The 27,242-nt window shown below is 35.4% G+C and overlaps 2 protein-coding genes across 4 annotated transcripts; both read left to right on the top strand.

Annotated features, from left to right (window-relative positions):
* The first annotated feature begins 6,506 nt into the window (after window positions 1–6,506).
* LOC133870268 (peptidyl-prolyl cis-trans isomerase CYP95) lies at window positions 6,507–19,266 on the top strand. 3 transcript variants are annotated; one of them, XM_062307359.1, is made up of 14 exons: window positions 6,507–6,614; window positions 8,055–8,178; window positions 8,326–8,380; window positions 8,462–8,550; window positions 8,864–8,888; window positions 9,617–9,655; window positions 13,987–14,104; window positions 14,230–14,357; window positions 14,811–15,174; window positions 15,714–15,832; window positions 17,254–17,437; window positions 17,533–18,261; window positions 18,347–18,415; window positions 18,695–19,266. In XM_062307359.1, exons 2-14 carry the CDS (start codon window positions 8,092–8,094, stop codon window positions 18,987–18,989), a joined length of 2,301 nt encoding a protein of 766 aa, XP_062163343.1. In that variant the 5' UTR covers window positions 6,507–6,614; window positions 8,055–8,091; the 3' UTR covers window positions 18,990–19,266. The 3 variants fall into 3 exon arrangements, with proteins under 3 accessions (XP_062163343.1, XP_062163340.1, XP_062163344.1); XM_062307356.1 differs by having other exon boundaries at window positions 17,527–18,261; XM_062307360.1 differs by lacking the exons at window positions 6,507–6,614; window positions 8,055–8,178; window positions 8,326–8,380; window positions 8,462–8,550 and adding an exon at window positions 8,721–8,747 and having other exon boundaries at window positions 17,527–18,261.
* Window positions 19,267–21,923: 2,657 nt separating this feature from the next.
* Window positions 21,924–24,742, top strand: LOC133870107 (cytochrome c oxidase subunit 5b-2, mitochondrial-like). Its single transcript, XM_062307156.1, has 6 exons — window positions 21,924–22,206; window positions 22,614–22,696; window positions 22,787–22,837; window positions 23,835–23,901; window positions 24,037–24,116; window positions 24,470–24,742. The coding sequence occupies exons 1-6, from the start codon at window positions 22,008–22,010 to the stop codon at window positions 24,527–24,529; spliced, it is 540 nt and encodes a 179-aa protein (XP_062163140.1). The 5' UTR covers window positions 21,924–22,007; the 3' UTR covers window positions 24,530–24,742.
* Window positions 24,743–27,242: the final 2,500 nt, after the last annotated feature.

Genomic DNA, 27,242 nt, shown 5'->3' with positions numbered 1-27,242 from the left:
ATGTTTTATAATGATAAAAAGTGATTGAAAATAATTGGACTGTATGAAAAGTTGTGTATAATAATTAATGTTATGAAAATAAATGTTAATTTTTAGAAATTGAAAAAGAATAAAAAGAATAACAAAAAAAAATTAAAATGAAAAACTAAAATTTTATTTTTATTTTTGTATATATATATATATATATAGTGTGTTTTGGGTGGTTGTCGGCCACCCCGGCCCTTGGGGGTGGCCGCGGGCCACCCCCTGACCCTCGAAGGCCACCCCGAAATCCATTTGGGGTGGTTAGAAAGCCACCCCAGGCCACTGGGGGTAGCCGCGCGGCCACCCCCGACCACTGGAGGTAGCCGTGCGGCCACCCTCGGCCCCAGGGGTGGCCCGAAAGCCACCCCTAGGGCTCAAGGGGTGGCGCGCGGCCACCCCCAGCCCTAGGGGTGGCCGGAAGGGTGGCTTTGGGGCCACCTCGAAATCCACCCGGGGTGGACGCGAGCCACCACCAGAGGTGGCGCCGGCCACCCCATTTTTCTATTTTTCTTGAAAAGAAAAAAAAAATGATGAGTTTTAAAAAATATTAAAATAAGAGAAATTGCAGCAGAGGAAAAAAGTAAGCGTGCATCTTGTCCAGAAACGTCAGCTCGAATTCACGCGTCATCACCTTGAAATCCAAACTGAATTCAAACTTTATTCAAGTGGCCCGTGGGTTTTATTCAGCTTGGATTCGGGTTTGGGTTTTTGAATAAAAACCTGGTTAGAATGTTGAATATTTATTCCAACCAAACGCACCATAAAGTTTTAAAAACTTCAATCCAAATCGTGCTTTCTATGAAGTTCCACACTGATACAAATTATTATTATCATGTGTATAAAACACAATAAGGAATTCCACGAATTAGCTTCAAATGAACATGGCATGTATGTATGCAAAAGATACTCACATAGGTGCAAAGGTAGCTACCCCTTAGCAGGAGGGGCTAATTTGATTTTCTCCACCAAATTCACACCGCATGGCTGAGTTTAGGGTTTCAGGCCTCTAAACATTCACCCAATATTTGATTAATGACCAAAAGTGTGGGCTCTCAAGTTTTGTGCAAATAATGTTTACACAAGCTCCATATTTATAAACACATGTAAATTAATGTAAATTGCTAGTAAAAATGCTAGCCACCACCCATATACATGGCTACTAGGGTTTAGTGTGCTTGTGTCATTAGCTCGAGCTCAATATGGGTAATAATTAGCGTGGGGAATGATGTATAAGAAAAATAAAAACTAGCTCAAATAGGCTTACGACACATTTCGAGCTTGTTTGGTAACCCAACCAAACAATTTGAATTTCCATTTCACTTCTCCCAAAAAAATCAAATAAAAAACATTCCAACTTTTTTACACTTTTTACATCACATCAATAATTTTTTATTACTATTCAAATAAAAAAACTCACTACAAAACAAAACTTTTTCACTTTTCTATAAAACATTCTCAAATTCTATATCACATCAATCATTTATTACTACTATTCAAATAAAACATCCATTTCCCACAACTTACCAAACAGCCCCGAACATCTCATAACTTGTCCTAAGTTACTATTAATTACAATTTATGTCACTAAATAATTGTAATTGTGTTCTAGTGTTTTATTTTTATTATTCAAATACTTCTAGTGACTTCTTATATTTTTCATTTGACCTCTCTACAAAATAATTCATAGTTGAATTAAAGTCATCAAATAAATTTCACTTTAAATAATTGCATCTTATCTTTTAGTATCCAATTATTCATTTGATTATTCTCGTACTTGTGAAATCTCATTTCGCTTTATCGTACAATTTTAGTAACTCTTACCAAAACAACAAGGCCCGATATTAAGAATAACCAATGCCATTAAATTTATCTCAATGAGATATTTCTTATTGTTTTGATTAAATCAAATGATTATGAATTCCATATTGATGAGTAGTAGTGTTCCCACAATGCTACATGTGATCATCCAATACACCAAGATGTTAACAATGAAATGTATTACTCCTAAGGCCTCGTTTGGTTTGCGGAATGTCTATTCCATTAGGAAAAGGAATAACTATTCATGGGAATAAATGAAGGTGGAATGGAATAACTATTCCTATTCTTTTGTTTGGTTGTAAAGGTGGAATAGAATATTGCATATGGATTCTTTTGTTTGGTACAGTGCAATACATTGGTGAATGGAATCATATTATAATCAAATTTTCTAAAATACCCTTATAAAACAAATATAATTTATATTATTGAGGACATTTTTTTTTCTTTATTTAAGAAACATAAACAATAATACTATGACCTTTTTTGTTTTTTTGTTTTTTGTTTTTTTTTTTTTTTTTTTTTTTTAATTTCATGGAGTTCATGGCTTTTTTTTTTTTTTTTTTTTTTTTTTCATATACAATTACGCTACAAAATGATTTATAAGGAAAAAAAAAAAAAAAAAACACACACACACACACACATAATCATCATATCACCATCATAAAAAAATAAAAAAAATAGATCATCTGCAAAGCCCTTTTTATTTTATTATTTTTTATTTGTTTTCCAGCAACAAACATTCATTCTTTGCTTACAAAGTAAAATGATTTATAAAGAAAAAAAAAAAAAAAAACATAAATCATCTACAAAACTCTTTTTAATTTATTATTTTTTATTTGTTTTTCATTAACAAACATTCGTTCTTTGCTTATAAAATTTTTCTCAAACCTCCGCAAGGCAATTGGAGTCCCCCCGATATTAAGAGGTACTCGTTTTGCTACGTCTAAGTGCATTCTGTAGGCTAAATCATAGGAGGAGGGAAAAAAAAAAAAAAAAAAAAAAAAAAAAAAAAAAAAAAAAAAAAAAAAGAAGAAGAAGAAGAAGAAGAAAGACTACCCCACAACAAATTAAGTTGGGTTGAGAAACAGAGAGAGAGGGATGAGAATATAATTGCAGAGATGGAGAAAGATATTGATGGTGCACTTGAGTGATGAATTTTTGAAATCAGAATTAAATTCTTATTTTGTTTGCGAATTTTGAAATTTGACTTTTTAGAAAAAATTGAATAAAATATGATTTGTTTATAAAAAGTTGAATAAAATATAATTTGTTTTTTAAAAATTTGAATAAAATATGATTTATTTCTGAAAAAAGTAGAATCAGAATTATATTTTATTGTCAAAATTTCGTATCAAAACACACCATGAGTTGAGAAACAGAGAGAGAGAGGGGGATAAGAGACTTGGGTGTTGAGAAGGTTGGGGTTTTTGGGCAAAAGACGAATTTAATTTATTCCCATAGGAAAGGAATAGGTATTCCACTCCTTTTTGAGTGGAATACCTATTCCTCTTCGTAAAGGAATAGCTATTCCGTGGGAATAACTATTCCCTTAAATAATATACAACCAAACAAAAGAATAGCTATTCCGTAGGAATAGCTATTCCTTTCCATGGGTCTAATCCGCAAACCAAACGAGACCTAAATGTATCAAAGTGACATTTACTTCAAATTTGAATTCATATTCCTGTCATTGTTGAGAGTCAATGCTATAAGTAGTCATGAGTTCAAAATATTCATATCCGCAGTCGTTATGATAGAACAACGACTCACATGGTCCGTCGAGTGCATTATATCCGAACCAACACATCAACCATAATAGATCATCATGATTGATGTGACATAATTTTGTCAAATGGAATGCCAAATTTAATTAGTAACTACGAATAACGGTTTACAAATTACAAAGTTTATGGTTTAAAGTATTTTAGGTAATAATCTCATTAACCCACCTTAAACTGTATTCATTATAACTTGTGGATTTTGCATGTACATGATAAATATTAATCAACAAAGGCATACATTTAAATAGTAACATGCCCAATGTTATTGAAATAAATCAGTAAATAAATAACTTTATTTAATAAAACTAAAATACCATACGTAACGAATTGGATTTTATGGCATAAATCCTAACATTTTTCATATCACTCAAAAAATATGGCCTGTTTGGTAAGTAATTGGGTTGGGGAATATTTGTGTATTGTATAGTAAAAAGTGATTGATGTGATATAAAATTTGAGAATGTTTTATAGAAAAGTGAAAAAGTTTTGTTTTGTAGTGGATTTTTTTATTTGAATAATAATAAACAATTATTGATGTGATATAAAAAGTGTAAAAAAGTTATAATGTTTTTTATTTGATATTTTTGAAATAAGTGAAAAGAAATAGAGGAATAATGAAAATAGTTTGCCAAACTAGCCTTAGGTAATTGTATTTACTTAATTTTGAAAGTTACTGACGGTTCATCCAGATCAATTAACTGGTAACTGTCCAGTGGAATTACCCATAGCAACTTATCATAGTAAAATAGTGCGAAAAGCGGAAAAATCATGATTTTGATTTTATTATTTAGTTTAATTATCAACATATATATTATCAATTATAGACTCGGAGTTTTTCAATATTATTTTTAAACTCAAACAACTAGACTTGATATTACGAGCCATTCATTTAGCATCTTTATCATAGCAAAATTTTCGGTCTTAAGTACTAGTAACCTACTAAATCGTACACACCGAGGTTTTTAACGAGAAAAATAAAATAATGCAAGTTGAAGACTTAGTAAATAAATTATTACGAAACTGGTTATATAATAAACTTTAATTGATGTAAATAATTACGGAACCACAAACATGAGTTTCACAATTTGAGGTATAGTCTCCATTATTATGCCAAATAAAAGAAATTTAATTTAAAGAGTTGTTTGACATAATTCCGGTAACAAATACTAATCTTGTAATGCGGGGAAAAGATGACGTACACATATTATATATATATAGAGAGAGAAAAGTAGTCATAGTTATTTTTTGTATAGTCTACTCAGGATATTAACTCATTCACAACATGGTTGATGCTATCTCAAGTGACATGTAAACAACATCGATGCTATTAGATCTAAGGCCCATCATAACATTAAAGTAACCTCTGTGAGACTGTGACCATAGAGTTAAACCCGTATAGTAAGCCCATAGTCGTCTTACCACATGTACCGGTATACCATGTCATACGATGCATGTAATATAGTTAATTTATTCAAAATATAAGTAATACTTGTCTTAAAACAGTTGTAAGAATATTATGAAAATTTAGCAGACTTATAACATGTCATTAAAGAAAATAAAATATGCCTAATCCGTTGACATATCACACATTAAAGGGAGGTCAATTTTGTAAGTATTCACCTACCTTGTCTGCTTATCCATAAGTTCGTACATATTAGATTATTGCTACTGTGAAACACATTAACATAGTAAAGCATCACTTCAAAAATCTAACCTAAACACGAAAGCCTTAAACTATAATTAAAACCCTAATTCAATGATTTTGGGCACCTTCGAACGTTCGACCTTTAACATTGATCGTTCGATCCACGGGTATCGAATATTTGTTTAGGATGTGTGGAATGTTCAATTGTACCATAATGCATGAAAGACTTAATCTTCAACCCAAAACGTACAAAACCTTCAAAAATATAAAAGTACATTACAGAATCAAGCCATTATTATTATTCCACTTAAAAAAGAATTTATGTCACATTTGATACACATCATAGAACCAGGAATAAAATAATAACTATTCTATATGGATATTTATTCGATTATTTGACTGCGCCACCATTATTATATGATAAAACAAGACATAGCTATTCATCTTCAAAAGATAAGAAATAAGTATTTCCTCAAGAATTTTGTATTGGGTTACGCCTTGGAGGGTGATTGATTTGTTCGCTTGTTAGTGGACGGGTGGACGCTCTTAGAATGTTGTTGTGTGGAAGGTTGTGGCTTATAGTCTTTTGTGATGCTTATGGAGAGAACAAAATGATAGATATCTCGATGATCAATAAATGATGTTAAGGGATCTATACAAAAAAAAAAAAAAAAAAAAAAAATTGATGTTAGAGGAGTTTGAGACATTTTTCTTTGGAGTTGTGCTCTTCGCTTTTAACGATAATTTATTTACTTAAATATAAAAAATGTATTATTTCAATAATGAAATAGCTCTAAAAATCATATCCCAAAAAACCATTTATTTCTTTGCCCATAAAAAAGTATTCGTTGTCTTCCCTATGAGCGGCCAACAAATACCTTTTTGTAGGTGCTTAGGAAAAATAATGAATTTTAAAGACGTTATATTTTAGAAAATTTGGTTATAATATGATTTAATTTCTGTTAAATTTTGTGGTTATTTCTATATATTTTCATAACAGAAATGAATAAGAATGGCATTCAATTCTAACCTTTTGCATTCTTGTTAATACTAATTTTATATTTTAAGCAAGTCATTATTCTCTAATGTATTAAGATACTAATTAGAGGAAGAAAAGAAAAAGAAAATTCAGTCCACCGAGTCTAGGGACATGGTCGTCATTTGGTGCTACCCTTGCCCTGAGAGCCTCGAAAACCAGGGACAGTCCAGTAACTTCAGGGTCGACTAGAAGCAGCTAGGCTTTATATAAATACAAAGGGCTAGGTTTTTTCTCTCACCGAGCTCACACTCTCTCTCTCTCGGTTGATAATCTCGTCGTCACATTTCTGTGGTTCTGCGTCTCTAAGGTGCTTTCTAGGGTTTCTCTTTGCAATTTGCATTTTTTTTTTTTCTGTCTTCGATCTCTACTACTGTATCATTTTTTGCTATTTCTGAGCTCGTGACTTTGATCCGAAACTTCTAATCTTTTTCCCATATCCGTCGTTTTTTTTTTTTTCCAAGAATAATATGATTGAATTTGTGCATATTTATACGCTTTAATCAGTAGGCGAATTTTAATAATGTAATCTTAGTTTGGTTTGATGCTGTAGTTATAATTATCTTCAATTGCATGCGTTTATGTTAGGGTTTGTGAGGATTTCAGCTAGGGTTTAAGGTTTGCAGCTTGGTAAAGCACGTATTGTAGATACATTTTAAGTTGACTTCCTTTATTGTGTATCCATTTGAAAGGGTTCGTGGCTTTGTTGTGTTTTAACTTGCGAGAGTTTATTAATTGATTGCTGGGTATAGTTGTAAAGGTTAGGTTTGGATCTATGTCACTCTTAAACATAAAAGAATGAAGAACAGCTTAAATTTTTTTGTTCTTTATTTTGTTAATTTTTCTCTGAGGAGAGTAGCTTAACATGTATATTTAGTGGTTGATTTGTTTGCTATTGCTCAGATATTGGGTTTGGGGTTCCCCTTGCTGCCTGAAGCTATGAAAAATTCCATGTTTATTTCCGAGCAGATGAGTTTTGGTTGAAATTGTTATGCATCCATTTTGGGGAAGTTTATGTTCTTTGCTTGTTTAATTCATGCATTTATCAGTTGTGAGTTTCAAATTAAGACTTCTTGTTGATTGATATACTACGTAGGTTCTCTTTTTCTTTTATCTTTGTTTTTTCCCTTCCTATTATACATCTGACTACTGGTTTCATGTGAATTTGGCCACTTTAAGAAATTGAATTGATTAAAGTTTGGTGAATTTGGTGAATGTGGGTGCAGCACTACCGTTAGTTAGCTTAGACTCTCTTCTCTGGATTGAATTATTTTTTTCTGTTATTTTTACTAATATGATTATATCACTTTTACATCCACTATGTCTCTAGTGTTGAAATATTGGAGCAAAATAATACTATAAGGGTGCTTCTGAGTTGATTAACTGTTTTGTTTGCCTTCAACTTTTAAATTGAATTACAGTATCTCTAGAAATAGAGATTTTGATAAACATTTAATTGTAATATGATAACAACTTGAAACATGTTATGGTTTAATAGATTATCTCTTTCAATGGTGCTCTTGACCCCTTCTTTTTGGCACGTGTCCTTGACATATCCATGTCCATGAGATGTCTGTGTCACACAGGTGCTGCATGTTATCATATATTTGGTCTCATGTATTGGAAAGCTTATTTTGTCAATGTTTGGTCTCATTAATTAACAGTTCAAGAGGTTCTACTAGTATATTTGCCTGTCTACTAATATGGTTTGGTAGAGATTGCTAACAGATGTAAAATTTTATTCCATCAGATAAATGGTTATGCTGGCTGAGTTTCAATACTGAAAAATGAAGAAAATGGCAAAGAAGAAGAGCCCATTGGTTTTTATGGATGTGTCTGTTGATGGAGATCCTGCTGAAAGAATGGTTTTTGAGGTATTACTATGTTTGAATCTTCAAGCTAAATGTCGGTTGCATATTAATCTGTGTTCTGCAGTACTTTTTGTTTGCTTCTGTTGCTGTACTGTAGTGTGATTGATGGAACAGAATAATTTATTACTGGTCATCTTTGGTCTTATACAGCTTTTCCCTGATGTTGCTCCTAAGACTGCTGAAAATTTTCGAGCGCTTTGTACAGGTAAGCTTACATATTTCTGGAATTAAGTTTTTGTCATTGAGGTATATTTTTTGTTTCTTTAATATTTCTTTACATCTTCAGGAGAAAAGGGGATTGGTCCGAAAACGGGAAGACCACTGCACTACAAGGGATCTTTTTTCCACCGCATCGTCAAAGGTTTCTTTGCACAGGTATGTTATTTACCTGTTATTATTATTATTTTTGTTTTGATATTTATTCTCTAGATTAATTGTGATTTTGCTTCTGTGCTAAGTTTCTGGTTGAGGATGACTTAGAAGTGGTCTGTCTTTTAGTCAGTTACCCTTGTTTATGCTGTAGGATACAGGGCTGATGGTCACGACTGCTTTTCTTGTGATATAGTTTTAAGGTTGTACTTACTAAGTTGTCCATCCTCAAAGTTTTACTAAACTTAACCATGCCCAGCCCACTTTTGTACAGTCTTTCTGGTATCTATAGGATTAATAGTTGGTGTTTATTTTGCAGGGTGGCGATTTTGTTAGACGAGATGGTATGTGTCACTTCTGAAGCCATTTCCTTGTCTCATTCTATATAACTTTTTGAGGGGTGCAATCCATGGTAAAAATTGCTCGCATTGTTTGAACTGTTTGCAGTGTGGTTCTGAGATCTTGGATTTGTATGTCTTGTTCCCTGGTCAAGGAAACTCACCTTTATATAGGTTAAAAGTAATTCTAAAATAAGTGGATGGTGATTTGTTGATGAAATGGAGTTATGAGCCAAACTGAATAGTCATTTTGACTGATCCTCCTCCTCTCGTTCACTTGTGGATTGAGCCTCACAAGGGATTGGTAGATCTAGAACTATTCTTCTTTATGGATGATGATAAAACATTGTATCCATACTGTTGCTTCTTCTGCAAATCTTAATTTCGTTTTGCTTCTCCTGGTTGATGAATCTGATCAACTTGACTCTTTTCCTTGCTCCTGGCCTCAAGCTGTTGTTTGGTTCACATTGCTGAATTGATAAGCTTTGTACTGATTCCATAGATCTTATTACAAATGCTATTGGACATGATGCATAATCTGAAAATGAATTGGATTCGTTTGGACTTATAACTTTGATTGGAGATAGCTATTAGTCGGCATTTTCCTAAGTTTTGATTAAACTTAGTATTTGGCAGAGAAGGGTTCATTATGGGTAATACTCCATATTATGTAGTTGTAAATACACATCCTTTTTCCATTGGATTTTGAATTTTATTTTGCTCTTTTTTCCTAGGTACCAGTGGAGAAAGCATATACGGGGAAGAGTTTCCAGGTTAGATCATTATACTCATCTTTTTCTATCTCAAACCTCATTCTAATTCCAAAATTGGTGATTGAATTGTTTGATAAGTGGAAACTTTGAAAAAACCGTTTATTAGTATTTTTCGATATCTATGCAGTGCGCTTCATAATGATATGAATTATGGATTGTATTTCCATTCAAAAATTGGATATCCAAACCTGTGACATGTTTATAAATTTAATTTTCTGTTGAGTGGGTCCTCATTTTGGCCAACCATTTAGTGGCAAAGTATAAATCAAATGCTGTGTTTACTTAATTGAATTTGACACTTCATGGAGATAATTAGTAATGCAGTCGCACTAATCAGGTTTAATTTTCCACTGCTAGGCTTGACTAGTGGCTAGTTAAAAGGGAATGGCTAGTTAAAAGAGAATGGCTTCTCTCCTCTCTGCCCTAGTGACGGCACGTGAGAGTGCGTCCAGAAACTTTCTTAGCCTCTTTCTTTTCCGTCCTCTCGCATCCTCTATCTTTCTTAGCCTCTCGCTTGGTTCTCAAGTTTCGTGTTTCGGTTCTCTGATTTGTTGGGTGGTTCTTTTTCTGGCAATGATTTTTTTTAGGTTGGTTGTCTTATTATCGGGTGTGTCGTGAGATGGATAAGAATTTCATAGTGGAGTCAAAGTCTTTTGCCTTCTCGGTTTTGGGTGGGGCGTTGACGTTGAGGGAGGAGAAGAGGAAATTTTTTTTGGGGTGGTCATCTTGAATTCTTAGAGCTCCGAGTGGCTTGCGTCGACGTTGGAAGTGTTGTTGGGTTTCCCGGAAGGGCAAGATTTTGTTAAGTTGTTCCGAGAAGGATCAAAAATTCTGACTACTCGGAGAGGTGGGAATAAAGCTGGGGCGCTTCTTAGAGGCGACAACGTTCAGGTTGGGCGGTCGGAAAGGGTCCATTCTTATCCCCGAGGGTCGTGGAGTGTGGGGATGGCTTAAATTCTTCGACAAGCTGAGAAAGGCTGTAGATTTTCTCTCAGTCTCGGTGGGTTGTGGGCTCGGTTCCTCATCTACATCGGAGAAGAAGGTTTTGAAGGGTGTTCGGTCGACTCTGAGCTTGGCTCCAAAGTGGATGGGGCCTTCTTTTGCGGAGGTGTTGAGGTCGGATTCGACCACTGTTGCAAAGGTGTTGCCCATCGTGGGTGGTGGTCGTTCCTGGTTAAGGGCTTCGTTGGTGGAACCTTGTGAGTTTGATCTTCTTCCGGCGGTGTGTCATGCAGAGGCTAATCCGAGATCGGCGGTGGATTGCTTCTCATTGGAGTCTCATCCACTTGATCTGTTGGACAAAGACTAGTATGTTTGACAGTAGGGTAAGTACTTGTTCAAATTTGAATTTTGAAAATTTGAGACTGCGGACTTGTCATAAGTTGGGTCCCGATTTTATTTGGCATTGGGTTGGGCTGTAAGGAGATTTCTCGACTGGTTTGCGAGGTCGGGGCTGATTCAAAAACCCTTAGGTTTTTGCCTGGTTTGACTCGTGCAGAAACCTAAAGTTTCTTGTCCGCCACCATCCCTGCCTGAGATGACACCGGAGGCGTCTTTTGGGCTGGTTCTGAATCGGCTTCCTCCTAGGGGTTTGGAGGTTACATCGTTGGGAGCCACAGAGGGTGCGAGTCCTGCTTTGTTAGTTTTTGGTTGGGGATTCTTTTAGGTTGGAGCCCTCGCCGGAGGCAGTTGCAGGGACGGTTCCGTTTATGTCTTCGTTCGAGGGTGAGTTGAGCAGTTCCCAGATGTTTATGGTGTATTCTAGCCGAACTCCAGCCTCTAAAGAATTCGGTTTCCCCCCTTCGCTGACACTGGATCTGGGTTTTTCGGTCGATCCTGCTCCTTTGGCTCCTGTCTTTAAGTTCACTCCATTGGGGACGCTTTAGATTTCTAAACCCTGTTCTGCCCCTTCGTCTCGTGCTGGAGCAGCTGTTTTGGAAGAGAAGCTGCATTCTCCTCTCCCCGTGGTTTCTAAGCCTTTTCAGTGTTACTATAGGAGGGCGAAAAAATTGAGGGAAGGGCAATCTGTGAAGTGGAGTGATGTGCTAATTTTTGATTCCCTGGAAGCCGCGAAGATGTCTGTTGGCTACGCTGATAAGAGGATCAAGGTTGCAGAGCCGTTAGTGAAGAAGGTGGCAAAGCCTCTTGCAATGAAGAAGACAGAGACGCTAGTGAATGAGGGCCTTTTTATGAAGGGGTTTCTCAACCTTCCCCCAATAGTTTGTCTCTCCCGCCTTGCTTCAGGAGGTCAACAATGGCGGGGTGGTAGGTCCTTCCTCTCCTCCGAGTGGTTGCTTAAATGGTTTCTCCCAATCTCGGAATTGGCCAGTCGATTTTGATCGTAACGGGGAGATTGTGGTGTGGGAGGAGGAAGAAGATGATTATTGGGATGGATTGCCCTTAGATTGGGTGATGAATGGGGATTTTGGGGAGGAGGCCATAGCTGTTCGGGATGTCATGGAAGAGGAATTCCGGTTGATTGCGCGCTAGAAGTCTAAAGGAAGAAGGGAGCTTCTAAATTTGTGTAGCTCCATCAATTACAGCAACGCGAAAAATCCTTCTTGGCATAGGAAATGCAAGGCACACATGTTGTAGGTTTGTTGTGCCTTGGCAGGTAGTGGGTAGTCTTGTTCTTAGTTGAGTCTTTTTGTATTTTGTTTTTGGTTTTTTCGTTTTCTGGGGCCTTGGTGTTGTGGGTTTTTGCGGGTTAGTTTTGGTTGTTCCTGTGTACTTAAGGGGGCCTCACGCTTTCTTTAATAAAGTTTTCTTATCTATTTTTTTTTCACTGCTACCCTTCCATTTGTTCAGTGTGTCAACATAGACAATAATTCTAGAATCTTTAGAACATGGTATCAAAAAGTTGTACTTACCCTTACATTGTTTCTTGTAAATTGACACATTATGGGAATACTACAATCAAAGGTGGACAATCTCTATGGATATGGGTGTAAAATGCTTGTTTGTCTTGCTAAATGGCAATGCGTTTTTAATTTGCCTACTGCATACCAATATATTAACTTCTGGGTTTACAATGTTGGTTTCTCAATTGTCTTTACGGTCAATTGTTTGGGAGCAATTTAAGTTATGTATGATCTTTTAGCATCTTCTATTTATGCATCTTTGATCAGAGTATGTACAATTTCTATGTCAATAATTGATTCGTTCAAGTATACGCACTTAAGCGTATACTTGAGAAGTTGACGCCGGAGAGGGAGCTCCCTTTGAAGAAGGTTACGGAGCCTCCTAAGAAGGATCTACCTATTGTTTGCAACCAGAATTGGGAGAAGGCGGCTTGGAAGGAGGCAGAGCTTTGGGGGAGGATCTCTGAGATGTATCCGTTGGTGACTGAGGAACAGAGACAGGCACCGTGAAATCTGGGGTGAGATGATTGAGCGCAAGAAATGCGAAAGTAAGAGGGAACTTTGGAATCTTCAAAGTTTCGTCAATTACGGAGTCATTAAAGCTTCTTCGAGGTGTAGGAAAGACAAGGCCAATAGGTTGTAGGGTTGAATGCCTTGGGGGGTTTTTGTGGGTTGTTCTCTGGTGCTCTTTCGGTTTTTAGGTTTTTCTTGGTTTTTTTGGGTCCAGTGCTTGGGGTCTTTTGTGGGTTGTCTTTTGGGTGTTATTTCGGTTTCTAGGTTGTCTTTGGGGCTTTTTGCTGGGTTTTTGTTCGGGTTTTTTAGGGTCAGCTTTGGCTCTCCTGTGTATACTACCTGTGTACGTAGGGGCACCTTACGCTTTCATTTCAATAAACTTTTACTTATAAAAAAAAGTTGTCAGTTTGTTTCAAGCTCCACTATCATCTTTTTTTTGTTTAAAGTCTAGCTTTAACATGGTCATGAAGTTAGTTAGAACAAGGTGGATGGGATGTCCTTGGTTGAAGAGCCACTGGGTGTCTAACTTACTAGTGGAAGGAGATTAGCTTTAACATGTTTTTAATTTCTGAACCCCCAACCAAATGAAAAAAGGCTCAGTATTTCTGAAAGCTATGATGCCACTGTGTTATTATGAGTGAGAATTGGGACTTCAATGAATGAAACTCCATTTTCTTTTTGAGATGTCAATTCTTTATTTGTACAATGCCTCATGTAGTTAATATGTGATGCACAGATCCTTTGTGCAATGTGATTTTTTTTGTTTCACTATTGTCTTGTATTGGACAAAGGTACTGCTTGCTTGTTTTGTACGTCTATTATGACGTGAAGATTGATGAAGCTTTCTTATGCACTATACATGTTGATTCGTTGTCTTTAGTAGATTTATGGTGCAAGTGTCATGATTCTTGGTCTTAAGATTATGTTGAGTAACAATTGTTTGGTATGTTGTTTCAGATGAGTCACCCAGCCTAAAGCATGATGGACCTGGTCTTTTAACAATGGCAATTTCTGATCGAGATACTTTAGGTTCTCATTTCCTTGTCACCTTTGAGGCAGATCATCATCTTGACAGGTTTGTTTAACCACTTTGTTGTTTGTTTGGTCCCTAGGTTGAAATTTCTTTTCATCCTGTAATTTCTAGTATGTACAATCTGGCGTTTTCAATAGCCTGTTTAGGATTTGTCATCGTATTGACAGGAAGCATGTTGTCTTTGGGAAGCTTGTTCATGGACATGAAGTACTGAGGAAAATTGAAGACGTGGGTGATGAAGATGGGAGTCCAAGTGTGACAGTTAAAATCATCAATTGTGGTGAATTTAATGAGAGTAAGAATCTTAGCGCTACAGCATCTAATGTCTACTTACAAGAGTCTTAATGGAATACTCACTCCCTCTGTTACAAATTGAGAGTTCCTTTTCTTGAAAGAGAAGTGATAAAGGGTTAAGATTATTCCTCGAGAGCTAAAAACTTGCTAGTTTGTTTGTAAAACAGTTGGAATTTTCCCTCCAAAAGGGTTATTTAAGAAACTAAAAAAATTCATATTTAACTCTTCAAGTGGGGTACAGACTTTCGGACATCCCCAAAAAGGAAAGATGAGACTCTCAATTTGGGGCGGAGGGGTTATTATTGATTAAACTTTCTGAGGTAGTTTAATGGGTAGCCCTTAATTTTGTAGTATTCTATGGAATAGTTCTTCTATTTTCAATGCTTGTCTGATCTAGCTTGGTGAGAAATTCTCTTTTATATATGTTACAGCCTTTTACTTGTTCTATATGCAGACAGGAAAAAAGCAAATAAATTGAAAATAGGAAAAGATGCATCTTCTGATGCAAATAATCATGAAGCACGACGGAAGGGAAAGCACAAGAAATCATCTAGAGATAAAAGGAAAAGGAGAAGAAGATACTATTCATCTGAGTCAGATAGTTCCTCAGATACTGAGTTGGAATCATCTGAATCTGATAGTGATTCTGACTTGTATTTGTCATCATCATCTTACACTAGTTCTTCAAGTGATGACAGGCGTAAGAAGAGAAAGAGATCTTCTAAAAGAGACAAATATAGAAGGGGAAAAAGAAGTGATAAACGCCGCGAGAGAAGGCGAAAGAAGCGTGATAAAAGATCCAAGCGTAGAGCAAGAAGGTTGGGTGCATGATATTCGTTAATTTAAAACACATGTATTGTTTGACCATGATTCAATTCTAGTTGTTACATGTGCCTGTCTTCTCATAATATTTTAGTCTCGTGTTTAGTTTGCTAATTTGAATAGGTGAACTAATAATAATCTCTCAGATCTTATGGCTTTTAAGTTATTTTGTTTACTAGTTAGTGCGCTCTAGCGCAATTGTCATTTCCTCCCCCCATAAGAATTGGTTGGAGGGTGAAGTCGTGGGTTGAAGACTCACTGAATGCATGTGTAGGTTACCAATAAAAAGTAATTCATGTTTATGCATATTCTAATTATAATAATTCTCTTTGTTATTACTTATGTGGGGTGAGGGATGGAGGACACATTGTGGAGCAGGGGATAGAAGTTTGTGGTTGATATATGTATAGCAAATTTGCTTCCCTTTGTGCACGAACAAGATTATGTGCGTTTTTAAACCAAGTATTGGACATCATGTGTGTGTTTAACATCTTCTTAAGGACACTATGCTGAATTCTGCCTCTCTGTTCTGTAGAGCATCAGATGGTACGACGGATACCAAGAGTGGGAACGAAAGTGAAAGTAGCTCTGATAGCGATGACCTTGATGATCTCGAAAAAGATCAGAAGCGAAAAGATCGTTCTCAGAAGACTGGTAATGCTTGATGTCATTGTATATGCAGCTTCTCAATATATCAATATTCTAGTAGATCCATCTAAATAATTCATCTCTACTCTCTTTGCTGGTTGGTGTTCTTTATCATGATATGTTTGAATTTAATTGTAGTTGCAAAAATAAAATTAACACCATTATTTCTTTTAAAACTTGTGTTTATTTTATGTTATCATTTTCTGGGAAAAGGTGGAGCAGGGGGTGAAGGTTGTCTCAACATTTAAAACAAATGGTGCTCTATATACTACTACCCTAAAGTATGATAATTTTCATTATTTATGCTATATTGCATCCTGTTAAAACCTGCCTGATTTGGCCACAATATGTATAAGCCTCATGTATTCCTATTGCTATTTTATAGAATATCATTCGGCACAAACGAAAATGAATGTTGAAATGAACATTGCATTTCCTAGAATTTGTTTAAACTGCTTAACTAGTAGGCTTGGCAATTTTGACACGACCCGCAAATCCGACACGAATATATAGGGTGTGGGTTTAGGCTATAACCCTTTTATGACCCACCAACCTGCTTATGACACGTTTATGACTCATCAACCCGTTTATGACATATTTATGACGCATTAATGACATATTTTTTACCAAATTAGCTAAACGGGTTGACACGCCAACCCGAATTGCCAAGCCTAATAACTAGATTTACTTGTGGTAAGCCCATGTGTAGTATGGAATTTGTTCTCTGTACGTATTCTCTTTTTGTGGATACATGGAATCCTTCTGGAGATAACTGCTACATTTACCTCAGAATGAAATCTGTATAAACACTCCATTTGTCTCTATTGTTTTTTTGTCCATCTTTGTGATTTCAAAATTTTGGGGCAATGTCATTGCTTTCTGCAACTAAAAGACCTTTGCTAACTGCCCCTTTTTATTCTCTGTTTTTCTGTTCTTTTCTACTTAAAAGAATTAAGGTCATGCAGTTTGGTGAATTGATTTTGGAAAGTAGACGTCGATTATGGGACAACCCAACACGGAATAAAACGGGTTGGGTGAAGTATGCTTTTGTGTTTAGTTGTTGGTAAAAAGGCGGTTGCCTCTAGTTTAATGTACGAGATTTCATTTGTCCCTTTACTGTTTTGCTGTAGCGGGACAACCCATTTTTCACAGCATTCTTATTCACATGACCTCTCTCTCTCTCTCTCTCTCTCTATATATATATATATATATATATATATATATATATATATTCCAATGCTATAAACAACAGTAGGATCCATTTGAATTTATGGGTCTTTAATGTCGCTGAAAAATAAGTGAGGTATATGAGATAACCTATTCTATAAGGGGGATCTTTGTATTTCTCTCTTTTCAAGCTGTGTGCTCTTTTTCCTCACCTTTTGATCATGTTTTTTGTTGCTGCTTTTTTGTATTTTGTTTTGCAGCTGTGGAACAGCCTCCCTTGGTTGTCACGAAAGAACTTGCTTCCACCCGTCGTAAAAAGAGGGAGGAAGAATCCCCCAAGGAGAATGGAGAGCAGAGAAGCAATGGCGTTGAAGCAGATGCTAATTCCGACAGAAGCGGAGATAGACAACCTGACGTAGTAGATGATCACCCAGGCAAATCTAGGTCTACTTTCCATTCTTGTCACACCTCAGTTATTCTTTATGCTTATCGATTGTTCAAGATCCGGTATTTTATTCAAAGTTGATGAGCAGGAGCAGAAGCATAAGTCCTAAGAGGACCATGAGTAAGAGTATGACTATTAGTCCCAGGAGTCTGAGCAAGAGCCCAAGTGTTAGTCCAAAACGGAGACTGAGCAGAAGTCCAAGTCGTAGTAGAAGCCCCTCTCCTGCTCCACAGAGGAGTATCAGCAGAAGTCCTGCTAGAAGTCCTCTTCGAAGTGATAGCAGTAAGAGCCCAGTCAGAAGCGTCAGCCGAAGTCCAGCAAGGGGCAGGAAAGGAAAAAGTATCAGTAGGAGCCCAGTGGGAGCTCGGTCTCAAAGAAGTGTTAGTGAGAGCCCAGTAAGATCCCTATCGCGAAGAAGCCGAAGCCGGAGTCCACCAAGAACCTCATCAAAAAAATCAATTAGCAGAAGCCCTATTAGAGTTTCTAGAAGAAGCATAAGTGGAAGCCCAGTCAGATCTCCAAGAAGCGTGAGCAGAAGCTCAGGTAGGGCCCCTTCAAGGAGGATTAGCCGAAGTCCTATTAGGGCACCAATTCGGAATAATCGTCGTAGTTATTCAAGGAGCCCTAGCCCTGCACGAAGAGCTAGGTCACCTCCTGACCGAGGGAGGAGTTTGTCAAGAAGTGTTTCCCCAGATGGGTCTCCCAAGCGAATCAGAAGGGGGCGTGGTTTTAGTCAGCGGTACTCTTATGCACGGCGATACAGAACCCCATCTGCGTCTCCTGTGAGGTCTTATCGTTATGGTGGTAGAAATGACCGTGACAGGTAAGTGGCACCTAATTGTGGATTCTTTGACCTTCAAATTATAAAATATGTAAAAATGAATGATTGTGCTTGCCTGCTTTCCTAGGTATTCAAATTACAGAAGGTATTCCCCTAGGCGTTACAGAAGCCCACCAAGAGTAAGAAGTCCTCCAAGGTTTGTGATCTGCCTCTTCTATTGTTGCGACTTCTGTCTCACAAATCCTAGGGCTACTTTTGAAATGACTGTTATTACCTGAATAAAGCCTGCAAGTTCACCATTTATGATGTGGAAGTTATTTTTGTTGGTGAATTAGATTGGATTCCATAAAAACAAAGCTGAATAATCCCTACCTCTATCTCAATCTCATTCCCATGCGTAGAAAATTTCCATTACCATGCTTTTCTGGGTATCCTTGTTATCTTTTACTGTATGTTCTATATGACGTGTTTGCAGATATAGAAGCAGAAGAAGTAGGACACGATCTGTATCACGGAGCCCACCCTACCGTGGTCGGCGTTACAGCCGTTCGCCAGTTGAGGCGTATAGATCTCGCGTGTCTCCACGGGCTGAGCGGAGATCACTTTCTAGGAGCAGGAGCAGGAGCCCATCAGAATCTAGGTCCTCCTTGGACTCTCAATCTCCTAAGCGAGTAAGCAAAGACAGGTCAAGGTCGCCATCTGGAAGCCCAGATGGGAAGAAGGGACTGGTTTCTTATGGAGATGGTTCTCCTGACTCGGGCCAAAGGTGAAATCATAGCAGTGATGGTGATGGCGATGGTGTTCTCAAGTAGCTCGTGAGGTGGTATCAAAGAAGTAGCGATGGTGTTGTTGTCTTTCATGGACTGGAGGCTTGCGCATTTTTAGTAGGACTTTGAACTTGTTTAACATGCTGCTAGAGATTGTAGTTGCCTGGTTAAATATTTGTAGCTTTGATACTTTGATTTAGAATTATTGTCATTGCCGGGATATTTTTGACGATGTTTGTCAACTTGAGAATGATTATATAGAACTCTGATAATTCGGGTACATGGATATCCTTAAATTTATGCTATTGCACTCATGTTATATATAGGTTATGAATTGTAGTTATGGGCTTTTAGCCAAGCCCATAACAATTAATGGTCATGACCTGGTTATTAGGTGTTCATTCAGAAGCGGTTATTTACAAACAATTTTGGCAGTCGTATATGCAAAATGCGGTTTTTATTTATAGATATTTGCGTTCGGGGAATAATACGGTTAGTATTTGCTGTTTGCATATAGGTAATGAGTTTATTACTTTATTTTAGTCTTTTGAGCCTTCTTTGAGTTTCTATTATGCGGATCCTGATAATAATTGTAACTGTGTAGCCTTAAAACTACTAGCTACATATGTGGGTGGGATATGTTACATGTTCATTTATTATATATATATATATATATATATATTTTTTTTTTTCCCAAGTCAATTATCCACATTTTGGTTTTCGTGGGTCTTATAAATTCAATGATTAATTTAAAAAAAATATGTTAAAAAAATGTACAAGAATCATTTTTCTGGGGATAATGCTTTTAGTTAATCATATGTGTGGATAGTTCTATGTAGCGGATACAGATAGTTAATATCGCTCTGAGTGTGCATCACATTTGCAAATTAAATAGTAAATAGCTGATAATTGTGGATAGCGTCCGTTCACATGTCCATCTCTCTCCTGGTTATGAAATGAAACAAATGATTCTCCTGGCTATGATATGAAACACAAATGACTAACCTTTACATAGACAAGATTGAGGCCAGGGATTTATTCGACATGGAAGCAATTTTGAGCATGAGGAAATTAGCAGAGGGAACATTTGTTACAGTCCCAAAATATTTCAAGATGAATTTGCTAATAACCAACGTAATGTTCGTGAAAAATAAAATTTTCCCTAAAAAAACAAAAAAAAATCAAGTCCCTCTTCAAACTACTATATAATTGACAATGTTAAATATACTAATTGTATCATCTCCATTTCATTTGAAATGGAGAGGATCCTTCTCTCAGGTTTCTCTCCCATCCTCCTAAAACTTATGTGACGTGGTCCTTTATAGTATTTGATGCATGAAGATTAATTTTTCGGTTGGAGGGACCACGCCACATAAGCTTTAGAAGGATGAGAGGGGTGATGTATAACATTAATCTAACTATAAACTTTACTAAACCAAAATCTTTAATCTTACCCTTGAAATCATCATCCTAGAGAATGGACTTGTTTTCAACATAGGATTAAATATTATTTAGTCCTTCAACTAATAACTATTTTTTATAAAGCACCATGAACTGTCAAGTGTCATGATTTGGTCATTTATTGCCAATTGTTGCAATTTAGTCACATCCATCAGTGTTGATCGTTAAGTTGGATGGAAAATCAAATTTGACCGAAAAGTTTCGAAAATACCTTTATTTTGACTATTAAAAAACCAAAATTATCCTGTCTTCATTAATTAGTAGAAAAATACTTTTTTTTTTTTTTTTTTTAACAAAAAAAAAAAAAGGGATAAATGCAAAATCAGTCTATGTGATTAGCTTAAATTACAAATCACTTCCTACGATATATAAAATAAGAATAATGATTCAATGCCATCTAAATATACAACTTTTTACCACTTTGCCTATGTGGCAAGGTGGTCCCCCACTACTTTTTGAGTTTTTTTATATTTTAAAAATGAGTAATGATTCACTACCACCTAAATATACAACTTTTCACCACCTTGTCTATGTGGCAAGGTGGTCCCCCACTTTAATTTATTTTTAAAAAATAAAAAAACTCAAAAAGTAGTGGGGGACCACCTTGCCACATATGCAAGGTGGTGAAAAGTTGTATATTTAGGTGGCATTGAATCATTATTCTTTAAAAATAAATTAAGGTGAAAGACCACCTTGCCACATAGACAAGGTGGTGAAAAGTTGTATATTTAGGTGGTAGTGAATCATTACTCATAAAATAATTAAGAGGTTCTCGAGGTAGGCTAAAATAACAATTTAGTCATTGCAGTTAAATTCCGTCAAAACATTTGACGGATTTCGTTAGTGTGCCATGTCAGCACCAATATAATGATGACACGTGTTACTTTTAATAAAAATATATTAATATATTAAATATATAAATATATAAAACCTAAAAGTTTAAAAACTTAAAAAAATTATTTTTATAAAAAAAAAGAAGAAAAAAGAAGGGTGGTGGCGATGCCATCATTTTTTTTAAAAAAAATAATTTGAGAGAATTCGAACAAATAATTTTAAAAGATCTTGATTATTTGGTCCAAATAGCTTCAAATGTAGGCCTCCTATGCTCGAGGTAGATGAGGCCACAACCTCCCTCTATGGGGTTGCTTTTGTGCAATTTGAACACCCAATTACAGAAAATCCTGATCCTACCCAACAAGTTTGATGCTTTTTAAAAAAATAAATTGACAACAATGTTGGCAAGTATCCCTTAGACCGGCCGTTGTAAAAAATAAATAAATCTAATGGCTACTAGACATTTTCATGTCAGCTTTGTTGAATATTTAAAAGAGTACTAATATAAATTATATTTTTATCTCAGAATTATTTCATAATACAAGAAAAATTTAAAATAATAATAATAATAATAATAATAATAATAATAATAATAAGTTTTAACCAACGTGTTCACCTACTGCTCTCACGCGTGCACGCTACATTGAAATGCACCGCTCTCTGGTGGCAAAGAAGTACACTAAGTCCCGGTTTTTCTCATCTTTGGGCGAGAGAGATTGAAGGAACATGTGGAGGCGAGCGGTCTCATCGTCAACGGCTCAGTTCCGAACCCTAGCATCTTCGTCACCCTCACTCTCATGTCGATCCTCTTCTCTCACACTCCGCCGATCGCTGACCTCCTCGCCGTCTTCGTCTTCAACATCGTCGTCTTCCTCAACGCCGCCGTTTCAGACTCTCTTCTCTCCCCAGGCACCCTCTCTTTCCGGTAACTACTCTTCATTTCTGCATCAGGAATATCCTCTTCTTTTTTTCTGTTTGGTTGTCGAGAAAATAGCTTTTTGGATGAAAAAGGAAAAAGGAAAAAGGAAAACGGATTCGAATTGTGAAATCACTTTACTTGGTTAGAGGAAATGGAAATTTGGCTACTTTGAAGAATTGGTATTGAAATATTGATTAAGTGATTAAATTCACCATTTCCAATAAGTTTAGGCTTTTGGGATAAGTCCACAGGTGAAGGGAGTGTTACAATATTACTTTTAGTGTTTAAATTTACCATTTCTTATAAGCTCAGGTTTTTCTGTTTGCCGCTTAATTTTATAAACCCTAGCATTATTTTGGTCCTAAATAAAAATTCCTAGCCCTTTTATTATTATTATTTTTTGGTTGCATTAGGTGATCCTTCGAAGAAGAAGGTTGAAGATGTAATCCCCATTGCTACTGGACATGAGCGAGAGGAACTCGAGGCTGTGCTTGAGGTTGTTTATTTATTTACTCGATCTTTACTTCCGGGTTGCTATTATCATTAGATAACCAAGTGTTTTTATGTTGTTATTTTTCATGTGTAGGGAAAGAACATTCTTGAAATCAATTATCCAGCTGGTCCTTTCGGTACCAAGGTCAGTGTTGTTTGAACTCAAAGCTTTCCTTTGGTGTTCACTTCCGTTATAATGAGGTATTAATTTGCAGAGGAACTCTAAAGATTGTTAATTAGATCTTGGTATATTTTGACTGTGTTTGTCGGATTACTGTTTCTTATTTTACACATGTTGAATCCGATTTTCTTATTTCACTTAAATCATTTTACTTTGACCCTTAAGATATAACCGGAAAATTTTAACTGTAGTTGAAATTAACAAACTTGTGAAGATATAATAATATACATATGACGCATATTCAGATACAAGCACGCAGATGCACATGCTCATATATAATGTCTGACCTTCTAAATTTTCTTATTTAAAATACTCTGTTATCTTGCTATTTCTTTTTTGCCTCCTTGATAAACACTTTTTTCTTGGCTTTTTGAGTTTTTAAAAGCCTTTCTCCTCTTTCCCTATTAAAAGCCATTACTCAGTGTTGGTCATGTCTAAGCAACTTCCTCGGAGGGATGATCTGAAATGGTCCTATCTTCAGGATTTTTTCTATGAAAGTGACCTCTCTTGAAATTAAATTTATGCCCTTGCACATGTCATCTCTTTCTTCCCCCACTATTAACCATTCCTTTTACCTGACTCTTCTTCATCAATTCCTTTAAATTTAGTGGACCCTGCCCCATTTTTTCTCCTTTTATGTATTTCCTTTTCTTTTCTTCCTTTCCTTCATCTAATAATAGGCCACAAAATGGGGTTGCCTTCCACTCCCGAATCCAACTGCTTCTGTACGTTGTGTAGGTTGAACCCAAGAGGTGTTATTTTTGTTACTTTTTTTTTTGAAGCAAAGTGTGTATTCTATCAACAATTTCTAAAACATGCTCTTGCAGCATCTTTAATTGAATTGCTCTTATGTAGAGTTGATTAATGAATGTTTTAAGTATTATAGTTGGCATAATCGAGATTTAAGCGATTTAAGGATGTCCTCAAATACCTAGTTCTGTAATGTTTTTCCTGCTTGTAGGAAGCACCTGCTATTGTCAAGTCTGTCTTTGACAAAAGAATAATTGGATGCCCTGGTGGTGAGGCGGGTAAGGCTTCTTCTCATTCTTCTTCTTCTTTTTTATTTTTTTATTTTTATTTTTTTTATTTTTATTTTTATGCAATAACAAATAATTTGCAATCCACGTAATTGACAGTGTTTTGAAATTTGTAACAATTTACAGAAGATGAGCATGATGTTGTGTGGTTTTGGCTGGAGAAAGGCAAGCCACATGAATGCCCTGTCTGTTCACAATATTTCATGGTAATTTATTCCGTTCTTCCATGTTAGTTATTTTACAGATTAGGATTGTTTACAGTTATTCGCTCAAATTTAAGTAGGTGATTGTGAGAGACCACTTATGGGACCACTTGACTAAATAAAATTGGGCTACCCCAACCACTTATTCGGTGAGCTGTGTCCCATAAGTGGTTTCTCATAATCACTTGTTCGAATTCTCTCAAATTCGGATAAATAATTATAGACGATCCTGATCCTTATTTTACAGACCCTCTCCCCCCCCCCCAAAAAAAAAAAAAAACAAAAAAAATCATGTCGGTAGTTATTTTGAAATTAACTGAATAAGGTTTTACAGAGTTGTTGTTTGTCTTTTACAGCTGGAAGTGGTTGGCCCTGGAGGTTCTCCTGATGGCCATGGAGACGATGATCACCATTGATCCAGCTTGGAAGATTTTTGCTGGAATAAAATTTTGACTAAACGATGAGAAAACAGTTTTGTTATACCATTCATTCGCTTTTCCCTTCGTGGATCCCTTTTTCTTGAAATTACCATGGCAAGTTGGTAGTTTTTGGTTTTAAAGCCTCTGGTCATTGAGGACTAAATTATTTTTGCCCTCTTCAATGCAATTACCAAATAATTGATCCGTACATTTTGCTTCTTTCTTCCAGATCATTTGACCAGGATATTCCATTAAAGATATTGAATTTCTGATAAAGTTCCATTGTTTCTTATCCGAGAAATGCTGCAGGTACACAGAAAATTTACAAGGAAACTTTACAAAATGATGTGGCAAGTTCCACGCCAGCTTTTTTTAAAAAAATCTACACAGATATTGCATTTCTCTCTTACTAGGAATCATTTTGAACTTTAATCTCTCACAAAGCTTTGCATAGAATGAATGCTGTTCGGACACGTCGACAACAATCAGGAACTGGTTCGGGTTTCTGGACCATTTTGTACTGCTGTTGGTCTGGAGCTTTCTGCTTCTGGTACTTCTGAAATCTGATCCAAAGAGAACCTTGTGCAGTGTTCGTCGGCGGTTTGGGGTATCGGCAACTGCGACAGCAACAATGGTGTAAACAGTGGCAGTGCCCGACCATGATCTAGAGCTTTGAGTTCTACGAGGTCACAATGTGCATGTAGAAAATCAAAGAGGAAGGCATTGTCTGCCATTCTTTGGGAAGTACTTTTATTGCTTTGGAAGCAAAACTTGCTTTGTTGAAGAAAAAGAACCAAAAATAATAACTTTTGAAGCGTTAGTTCAAAAGTTGTTGAAGCATTTTTGCTTTATTACTTTGTTAGGTTGAATTTTTTGATTTATGGGTAAGCTCCATACTTACTTGGTTCTGGAATTTGAAACTGAGAGAGAGATGTATTCCTCGAGCACCACATTTTCACACAAGAATGCCAGTTATTTGTAGAACAAAAATCAGCCTTGTTAAAAGCCCTTTTGCATTCACTAATCACTATAAATTAACGTATCCAAACGTTTCCAGTACTTTCATTTGTTTTGGAGTTTTGGATTTGAAAAAAAGTGCAATTTGAAAACAAAATATTTTAAAATGTAGTTAGGTATTAGGCTAAAATCGTAATTTAGCATTAAAAATTATGTTTTTTTTCAAAAAAGTAAACTGTTGCTTGCGATTTGAAAAAACAAAGATTTTTTAAGTTTTCAAATCGCAATTTTTTAAAAACGCAATACTAATGGTGCGTTTGGGATTGCGATTTCATAGACAATAAGTGCGATTTTAAACCAAATCGCAGAACACAAATCGTTTGGAAACTGCGTTTTTAAAAATTGCGATTTCAAAACACATAAAATCTACTTTTTCAAATCTCAGGTAAGATAATGTTTTTTTGAAAAAACAAAATTTTAAAAGCTAATTTGCGATCTTAAAATACTAAACTGCAATTTTGCCAAACGCTTAATTATGTTTTTAAAAATCAATTTTTTCAAATCGCACATTTTAAAATCGTGATTTAAAATTGAATTTTTTTAAATCGAAAACCTAAACGGATCCCTAAACGATTTATTGCTGCAATTTGATTTAAAATCGTACTTTTTATTTACGAAATCGCAATGCCAAAAACACTCTTAAACTGCCAGCAGAACATGATCTTCTTAATTTCGAATAAAATAAATAATATTTATTTTATAGTCAGAATTTAAAATTGGTGTATCTAATGATATATATGAAGTTAATATTTGAATGTCATATATACCGTTAGATATACAAATTTTAAGACTTCACCATAAAATGTCATATATATCGTTAGATATACAAATTTTAAATCTTCATCATAAAATTAATACTATTTATTTCATTTGAAACAGAGAGAATATTATTTTGCTTGGAATTTATTTATTTCATATACAAAATTGGGTCTCCAGTACTATACCATTCTTAGTCAATTTATATTAAAATAATATGATAGAGAGAGATACATGACAATTTTTTTAAAATAATAATATAAATTTATAATATTTTTTATTAGGCTGGTTGGATGAAATTTTTGTAAGAAAATAAAAAACAAAAAATTACACGATAAATGTAATCAAAACTTTATATTTATTTGTGAATTTCATAATAGGTGTTGCTTTCTTGGCTCGTTTGGGTGTGTGAAGTTTTTGAAAAATATTTAAAATTGTAAATACAGAGAGAATTTATTTTTTAAAATTATGTTTGGATGGTTTAAAAAATTTGAGATAAAATTAGAAAAAATTAAAAAAATATCTGAGTAAAATTTAAATTCTTAAAAATAATATTTAAAAAATAATTGTTACCCAAATATGCTCAAATCTAAGTTATCTAAAACAAATCAAACCTGAATCTCTTAATAACCTAAATACCCTTCATATCCCAGATACAATCAACAAGCGACAGGTAAAAAACTAAAAAAGTGGAAATATTAGGGGCAAAAAAAGTAAATCAGAATCTTAAAGTTAAACGACCAGATCGATCTACAGTAAACAGCTCACTTTGTGAACGGTCTTTAATGTTAAAGTCAAACTGGCAATTAATTAATATTTATTTATCCTATTTGAATTTATTTAAAAAAGTAATTCTCAATTTTTATTTATTTATTATTCTTTTCAGACAACTTAAACCCCAAGACTATCCCGCCCACACTCATTCGTCTCTGTTTTC

The sequence above is a fragment of the Alnus glutinosa genome, chromosome 6 (assembly GCF_958979055.1).
Source record: "Alnus glutinosa chromosome 6, dhAlnGlut1.1, whole genome shotgun sequence".
Taxonomy (NCBI): domain Eukaryota; kingdom Viridiplantae; phylum Streptophyta; class Magnoliopsida; order Fagales; family Betulaceae; genus Alnus; species Alnus glutinosa.
This window is presented reverse-complemented; position numbering and strand designations above follow the sequence as displayed.